Here is a 9,290-nt window from a genome sequence, read left to right on the forward strand (position 1 = left end):
TTAAAAATCAGGTATATATTTTATTAAAATATCAAATTAGCTCTTCCTCTGGAATAAATTTCTTATCTGTTTAGTGTGTCCATAGTAAGGACTCCTGGCTTGGGACTATTGCTTCCCATTAAACTCACGATCAGTCAAGGCGTTCAGTACCTCAGATGTCTGATGCCCTATGGGATGCCTATGCATTAATTTAATTCCCTCCCTGACCCAAATTTGCTTTTGCTGAAGTGAATAAAATTGTTGCATCATTGCACTTATGCAGAACAAAGCAGAATTCCTCTGGCTCAATGGAATCATGGACTCATGGAATTATAGAATAACCCAAGTTGGAAGAGACCCACACCTTTCATGAGAGGGCAAGACAAAGGCACCTCCTTCTTGACCTGGAGAAGAGCAGGATTTAAGACCTGCTCTGGGTTCCAGCCCCATTGGACTGAACTAGGCAGCTCCCTGCTCAGTGGAAAAGACTTCCTTTTTCTAAGACTTTTCCTTCAGAGGAAAGGGAGTTTAAGAATATAGGCACAGCTTTGTGTTACTTTTTTTGTGTTTGCTTTATCTTCAGTCACTTTGGGCCTGATCTAATTTCCTTTTGCAGGCAAAAGTGAGTTTATTCCAACAGGTGAGGAAAATAACAGGTTGTAAACCTGCTGCTACTCACAGGCTTCTAAATCACATGAAATGCTAAGTCAGACTTCCTACCACACTATTCCTCTCCTGAGACAGAGCTGCTAGTTCTTGAAATCAACAATCTAGCTCAGACACTTTACCATAAGCAAAGGAGAAGGTGCCATTGGTTTGAACTCTGTTACTATCTGCAAGGTGTATGACTTCCCCGTAATCAATAACACCGAAGTATAATACAATAGTATTTCTTCTAATGTCATCAATGTCTATAAGTACATTGAAAATCTGCTGACACTAAATGCTGTAGAATGTATCAATTAAAAGATATATTGATATGTTTTCTTACCACAGCTATTGTCCAAGGAGATAGCTTAGAAGATATATATAATCAATGCAAACTTGTAATCGAAGAACAATCTGGGCCTTTCATCTGGATTCCTTCCAAGGAAAAATTATAAATTAGTCACTGCACCTCTGATTACGACGGGAGAATATTTAGAAGAAAACTATAATATACTATTTGGAGGCTTTCCTGTTTTTGTTGCATTTATGTTCTTTGCAGTCAATGTGAATTTTGATGAATGTACAACACAAAGTGTTAGAAGCCATGAAGGACACTGATGGGTCAAAGGGTAGGAACAAAAAGACTTCTACCATATAAAGCAAATCTGTTGTGTGCTGAAAGCACCAGTTGTAGGTATAAACTTTTGACATGGAGACCCTCTGTCAAGGGGAGCTAGCCACCTCTTGTGCCCATGCGGACATTTTGATCAATTTCAATGGCTGAGCTCAGTGTGTTGATTGCTTTAAAGAGAAGTTCCCAGCTCTTGAACCTCATATAGGGCTTGATTCTGCAAGGCGCTCAGCACTTGACCCCAATTCATACACATGTGAGTAGCCCGCTGACTTGGAGTTACTTGTGATCTTTCCCTATGCCATTCAGTCTCATCAGTTCCAGTAGGACTATTCATGTGCTTAAAGCTAAGCACGGGCTTAAGCATTCTGCTATATCAGGGCCACACGCACCTTGCAAAATCAAGCTCAGAGTTTTTGGTCCACTTCCTACTGGAGTCATTGGTGGGACTGTCTTTGACTTGACTGGGAGGTGGATCCTGTTCTAAGCTTGTCATTGCACATTTGTAGTTGGTACACCTCGACTTTGGTAACTATGCACATCTTTTGATTTCTGAAACCAAGTCAAGCATTTCTTTTTTCCCCTCTGGAAACACTACTGCATCAGGAACTAATAACAATATAGTTTATTTTAATGGATTTTGGGGGTGAGAGAGGATGGAAGTATTTCACAACACACATATGTGCACACAAATACATTCCCATGTGGACACACACAAGTATGAGGATTCACAGCACCTATGTTGACGAGGAGGGATACAACTGGGAAACGCTTTAAATTTTTTGATTGTCTATTTTATCATTTATATTGATAGAAGGCACTTAAAGATGGAATAATTTATAAAAATAAAAATATATTGATGTATAGAAACTAATTTCTATAGGTAAAAATGTTTTTGTGAGATATTTTGTAAAGATTAATTAACTGAAAGATTAAATATTTACACCCTTGTGTGACTGTAAAATGTAAAGAGGACCATCAAGTTGCATTATCCCTTTTCTGTAACAGATTCTCTATTACTAATGGCAAGCAAGATAATTCCTTAAATTGTAGTTGTCTGATTGTTTATCTCTCAATCTAATCCTCTCCCTTGCCTCTATTAAATCACAATGAACTCCTGTGGAAAGATCTCTTGAACTGACTGCCTTCAGGACCTTTTCTGAACACAGAAGGATAATGCATCTTTAAATTGAAATGGTTGACTTCTCAGAAGCAAAATGTCAGTGCTTGAGTGCAGTTACTACACTTCACCCCAAAAAAATGTTTTGATTCTTCCTGTTTCTTAAAGGAAATACCAAACATTATTGATCTTTCCTCTGTTAGTAGGCAGGCAGGTCACCAACTAACTTGTATCTTCATTCATTTCACAGTCAACAAGGGTCTTAAAAGCAAAAACTGAGGCAATGGTCATTGCAAGGCCAATGATTGGGGAAAGTCTGTGGAATTGCAGTTTAGGGTGCAGAGAAGAGGAGGTATTTTTAATTTGTTTCGCATTGCCCTTCTTTTCTATACTGATGCCATTCTTCATTCTCACAAGGTGACAACTGCAAGAGATAACGACAATAAGCTGAATTGCCTTCACTGCTGCTGGACCAAGTCTTAAAGAAAGCCCACAGTCTCCTGTCTGCCATGCTGCAGCAGTCTAACACTTATTAGCTGGTGGCTTCAGCAACCTTAATGTTTAAGGACATTTTAAGGGCAAATGCTAAACATTCCTCAGTCACCCGTCTCTTTGAAGCCGACATTTCTGAACCTGTCCAGCTGACAGGTATACCCAGCCAACCTCTCCAGAGGATGCCATGAGCTGGGTGTTTGTAACACAGCCACCAGTGGTGACAGAGGTAAACATGTGGGCATTTTGGTGGCCCTGCAGTGGCCCCTCACGTACTGCCCAGCTATGGTAACTTTGAGGAGTTCACACTTCTGTTACTACTATTTCTCTTGCCTGGCCAGCGCAGATTTATGAACAAGGAATTCAGTTAAGTCTCCAAAAGAGCTTTGTAACCAGAAGGGCTAGAAACATTTTTTACACCATAAAAATAAACGAAAGCTTAGATTTTGGATAATTCTGCAGAAATCCACAGAGTGACCCCAGATCTTTGATCGCCATGCATTTTTCCATGCTGGCAAAGTACTATTGCCCCAGGTTGGGAAATAGCCCACTGGACCTGAAATCCAAGTATCCAAGCAGGAACTTCATTCTAATTTTCAGCTCTGTTTTTAAGCAATCTATCACACCTGCTTATTTGTTTCTTAGTTCAGCATGCAGCCTTTTATGGTACTATCTTTCTAGTAACTGTTTTGCTTTGTCATGTGCTGTGCTTTACGGTGAACGATAACACTATGGCTGAGTACAATCAATTTTTCCATCAGTCCTTGGTTACTGTAGTAACATTATTTATTTTTCCCTGTCTGTTGTTTGTGCTTCCAATTTAGAGTTGCCATTGCACTTCTCCTTTTTTTTTTTTTCTTTTTTTTTTTTTAAATAAAACTTATATTTAAAAACAATTCACCAAGAGAAGCAGTAAGAGGTCTTATTTCCCTTAGGACTTGTTCTCCCATTTGTTTTGTGTGTTGGCGTTTTGCATTTCACGTTTCAGCATCCTCAGAGCTGCAGTTCATTTTTGCATTGCAGCTGTTCAGATCATACTGGGTGGTAGTGGGAGGAGGAAGAGAAACACAAGATTCAAGCAAAATTACATCTGGTGCAAAAAAATAAAAAATAAAATGTCCAAACTCACAGCCCACAGCAATCAGCACCTGAGACCAAATTGGAGCTAACACAGCTTAGAGTAATCAGATTCCTTTTCTGTCCATGTAAAAGACTAGCCAGTGTCTAAACATGAGACAAATGCAAATGCTGGACCCTTTAGGAAAAGTGCCAGATCACATCCCTGGTGCTATTTCTCATGTTCTGGCACAGTGTGTAGCACCATAGGGTCTAAGCAGAACCAAAATTATGGCATCTTTTTGTCCACCCATGAATGATCACAATGATGTCTTGCTAGATTTGTGCAGATGTGCAATATTACAACCTATTTATTTCTCCTTGCCACAAAGCATCTTCCATGCACTGACTCATTGAGAGCTTGCTAACAGGGCTCAGTGAAAAGGCTTTCTTTATTGGTCTTGTGGTATGGCCACAAACCAGTGTAAGAGCCTCTTCCTTGCTTAATTCCCCTTCCTACAGAGGTACCCTGTCCACGCTAGCGCTTTGTTATTTCTTTGGTAGTAAAGGTTGTTTCTAGAATAATATTCTGTGATGTAATTGTGTTTGTAGCTAGCATGGTTTGATGCTCCGGTGTGGATAGGGTCCTAGGAACCACTCTGTGAAAGTCAAGGACAAGAAATCTCTCCGTTGCACTGAAACTTCAAATCCTCACCCTGGAGAGCAGTGTTGAACCTGAGCTAACAGCCACTACGAGCCAGTGACAGTGTTATAGCTATACAACATCCACCTACCTATTTACATCAGTTTGTATGGAGAAATTGTTGGTGTCACACCTTCACTGTTACTTGCTCATCAGCAGTCAGTCAAATTCTATTTTTGCTTTGGTTTTCCCTATTTGTTTTCTTTTTTTTCCCTTACCAGAGGATTCAGTGAGTGACAACACAAGAGGACACTTGTAGAGAAAACAGCGTTAATGCACAAAAGTCTTGGTTTATTTTTAAGCTGCAGATTTAAAGCCATATCTCCCATGTTCACAGAAAACTGATCTTTTATTGTTCATAGCATTTAATCTCAGCATTTCTTCTCTTGAGCATTTTGTCTGCCATGTCATGCATGCAGTTCACTGTACAACTGCATCCATGTGCTCAGGCCTATGCATGCCTTGGTGAAATAAATGTATTTTCCTGTTCCATCAAAACACAAGAAATCTTGTCAACTAGCTCAGATAAGAATGAGGTTGTCATTATATTAAAAACAAAGGGACTGTTCCCTTGCAGGATATTTTAAAGCATAAATCTGCATCAAAGTTAACAGTAAACAACAGCTAAAACCTACTAGATAGCCTAGATCCTCAGCCAGTGGAATTATGGTCACTCCATCAATTTTACTGAATCACAGAATTGTTTGAGTTGGATGTGACCCTTAAAGGCCATCTAGTTCAAATCTCCACAATGAACAGGGACACATACAGTTCCATCATGTTGTTCAGAGCCCCATCTAGCCTTACCTTGAATGTGTCCAGGGACAAGTTCATCCCATTTATACCACCTGAAGTTACACATCCATCCTCTCCGTTATATCAATTTTTTAGCACTACTCTAAAGCACCAAGGCCCCATCACTAGCAGAAACTCAGCATTTTGCACCTTTATTTACTGCCTATATTACTGTAGCACCTGGGGGGCTATGTCCTGGACCAGTATCCCTTGGTGGCAGGTGCAGTGAAACTGCTGAACACAAAGACACCCCATGGGCCAAGCACCGTGGCAAGATTTTCAGAAGGCTTCAGCCCCACCAACATCTCACCAAGAGCAATAGGAACTGGTGCCCCGTTGGCTCTTTTGAGAATCTGTCTGTAAGGTGAGGAGTGTGAGACACGAGCCATCATCCCTCACCCTGTGTTAGCAGCTTACACCTCTGGCCCTGACCTACAGCCCACGTACCTCGTTCTGGTGTAAAGCAGTGTTTCCAGTGATGGGCGGTAGCCAACATCCTAGGCAAGCTCGTTGGAAAAATAAGAACAAAAAGAATAATCAGTTTTTAAAAAGCAACACTGTTGGCTCTTAGTGGGATAGCAACTTTTTCATTTCTGGATTTGTATTCCTAAATTTGATTTGGTCAGCTTGAACTTCCGAGTGCAACAGGCTGCACGCAGCATGCCGCTCTGTCCAGCATGCTGGCCAACGTGCATCTCTTTGGCAGGATGTTTCTCAGTCCAGCTGTTGTGTGGAGTACTCAGAATCTGGAGTTTACAAAATACCCTGTCCAGCTTACACTCCTGTTAGGTGTAAATACTCTGCGCATCCATTCCATTTGTGTAAAGAATAAAGCACACACAATTACAAATTCAAGATGTATATTTCATACTAGCCGTGTCCTTGCTTATTTATTCCACTCCAAGCTCTCAGCTGTGGTTCAGTTGTAAATGCTTGATAGAGTGTTTATAAATATGTCATGAATTTTATTATAAAATATTAATATTAAAGCATTTTTACACTTTATAGCAAATGGCTTCCTCACAAGGCATAATTTGTCTTTTTTCCTTAAAGCAGAATAGCAAAAAAAAAGAAAGAATATGATCTTATTATATCTCGAGACCCTAACACAGTCACCACACATGAAAGGCAGAAACCTGGAAGTGGGATTTCAAGAATAGTTGAAGATAAATAAACTTTTCTTTCTTGCACTGTTTTCTTTTTTTGACTTGGCAGCAATGTGAGAGTTACCACCGAGAAGATGCACTCTGGTGAACTAATGTTGCTGTTACCTTATCACATTTCTTCATCCTGGAAAATTATTAACACATTTTTTTTCTTTTAATTCACAAGTTTTTGCCATGTTTCTGACACCACAGCCATCGTGCTAAGCACTGCAATTAACTTCACAGACCGTAAGCATCAGTTGTGCAATGGGGTTCCAACAGCCCAAGAACCTTGGCTGTTGGCCATCCCAGGAGAGTCTTTGCAGATGTCTTGTGGGCTCTGGGGAGGCCATGTGACATTGTGAATTTTCAGTACAAACAGAAACAGGACAGGGACACTGCTTTTGACACACAGACGGTGCTAAATTCAGCCTGCAGAGGACCACAGAGCTTCCATATGGCTCTGGGAGCTATGACTGGCACGGCGAGGTGAAAAATTCTGCCCGTGAGGTTTTACGTGCATAACAACAAAGATGGTTAATCACCTGAACATTCGCTGTGATGTTTTGGAGTTCTCAAATAGATTCAGAAGAGTGGAGAAAATCTAAACAACAGTTCACATTGGTATGTAGATGAGTGTAACTTAGAAGAAAAAAAAAATAAAATAGTGAGTTGTTTTTGAGATGGCAGCCTGTTTACTGAGAGATTTTTCACAGCAGTACGTTACTGCTCCAACAATCATAGCAACAAAGAGAAGTCACTTTCCTGAGCAGCACTGTACAAAGCAGTTCGTAGGTGGGCTCTTCGTTACAGAGCAGCCTCTCTTGAAGTACTTTCTTCTTCCCTGTTTCTGGGCAGACCTGAACTAATTTCCCAGACTAGATTTTGCAGTGGAAAACAAGCTTTGTAAAATGCCTGGGAAACAGGAAATACTTGAAATTGCAGGAACCTATGCATTTTGTGACAGTGGTGCCAAGCCTTGCCAGGCATGGAGCATGTCCTGAATGGGGACCTTCTCTCATCTGTCCGCTGGCTTTTAACGGTCACTTCACACAGCCGGCCAAGTATCTCGACTCACTTGTCCAATCACATCCCTGTGGATTGAAAGATGTGATGTCCCATTTTGAAAAAAGATTTGGGATAAGTTACTGGGGATCTGGGCAGTACTTCTACATGCAGACACAACAAAGTGCCTAGTTTGTCATGGGACAGTCACTTCTCAGTGATTTCCAAAGGAGTTCGGCTGCCCACCCAGCATAAGTGATTCATTTCACTAGGATCATCTCACTTTGTCACACAGTAAGGCAGTGACACCTGGGTCTCCACGTTACCTGTGAGAGAGCAGGAAAATGAAGCTTCAGTTCCTAAATCCCTGGGCACTTAGCAAATCCTCTTCCCCACCCCACAGCAATCTTTGCTATCAGAAATTTTGTATTACCCAAGAATAGTAATAAACCTACCAGAGAGGGACTCATCTACAGAGCTACTGCAATGCCTGCTCTTGTGAGGAAGATGACAGCACAGATGCAAAGCAGCACTGAGTTGGGTGATTGGCCACCAGTGCAACATCCTGGACTGAACTGTTCAAACCTGTTTGGAAAGCTGTGTGCCAGAGCAGAGCTCCCTTGTTCTATGAAGGAGGGTTGTTCTGGTTAGCATTGACCACCACAGTCACTTGCTGATGGAGACATTTCCTGACACACTGAGCTGTTAATGGTGTTGAATATCCCAAGGAAGCAGAGGAAGGTGCCTAGAAGAGATACCTAATTGTATTCAGTGAAAAAATTGAAACGCTTGTTGCAGAAGCTCATTAACTGCTGTCAACTGCTCATTAGCTATCCATCTAAGCAGAAGCAGGTCTTGGCAGCAGGGAAAATGAGCTAGATCTAATATATTGTTATCATAATAGTAATAGGGCTGCTACAGCACCAGCAGAAAAGCAGTACACAACTCACTCCTACACTACACCAGCTCATTAGCTAAGTCCTGAGCTGAATAACAAGCCTGGATTTTGCGTTTGCTATGCTAAATACAGAAGGTAAAGAACTTTAATCTAAGTCTCATGGCTTTGCTTCCACACACTAATTCTTTGACACTTCCAAAGACCTTTCCTTGCAAGCAGCAAGCTAACTGCAAAACTGAACCAGCTGTAAATTGCAATTTGCATGTCCTTAAGCTGCAAAAGGGGCTTAAACATGAAAGAAAAGCACAAAGATGTTGGAAACCTGTTCACTATCTTGAATGTCAAAGCACAGGGCTAAAATAGCAGAGTTTTCACCATGCTTAAGTACTAACAGTGTCAAACTGATGTCAAACAACCATTTATTTCTTTTCCTAATAGAGTTTTGAATGCTGTATATCTGTTGACTCAAAGAACAAATCTAAAGGATCTGAGAGTAGATGTTTGTCTTGTATTCCTCTCATTGTCTATGTGAAATAGTGGTCTTGGACAGGCTTTGCAAGGTGCAGGAAAGCACCCATTTACCCCCTCTGGTTGTGTATTTACTGGCAGTTTCTGCCAGCTTGGATGTGATCTGCTGGGATTCAGTTGCTGAACAACGGCAAATATTTTCCAAGCATTCAACTCCTAATCTGTATGTAATCCTGCTTAATAAAGCTAGCTTTTGCCATAGGTAAGCACATGCTACAAGATAATTCCACAGGCAGAATATCCAGAGCCTCTTTTTTTAATGGCAACCACATTGTCATGTTTTAAAGATC

At 40.9% G+C, this 9,290-nt stretch overlaps 1 protein-coding gene across 6 annotated transcripts in view; it reads left to right on the forward strand.

Moving 5' to 3' along the window:
• Positions 1-6,279, forward strand: part of DLG2 (discs large MAGUK scaffold protein 2) — a 1,006,374-nt gene extending 1,000,095 nt beyond the window's left edge. For all 6 annotated transcript variants that reach the window (XM_065729952.1, XM_065729947.1, XM_065729948.1 and 3 more), the window contains one exon: positions 976-6,279. In XM_065729952.1, coding sequence (XP_065586024.1) covers positions 976-1,082 — 107 coding nt within the window. In that variant the 3' untranslated portion in view covers positions 1,083-6,279. The remainder of the gene's footprint in view (positions 1-975) is intronic.
• Positions 6,280-9,290: the final 3,011 nt, after the last annotated feature.

The sequence above is a fragment of the Cyrtonyx montezumae genome, unplaced genomic scaffold (genome assembly GCF_038088225.1).
Source record: "Cyrtonyx montezumae isolate F1298 unplaced genomic scaffold, pur_monq_1.0 scaffold_12, whole genome shotgun sequence".
NCBI classification, from domain to species: Eukaryota; Metazoa; Chordata; class Aves; order Galliformes; family Odontophoridae; genus Cyrtonyx; species Cyrtonyx montezumae.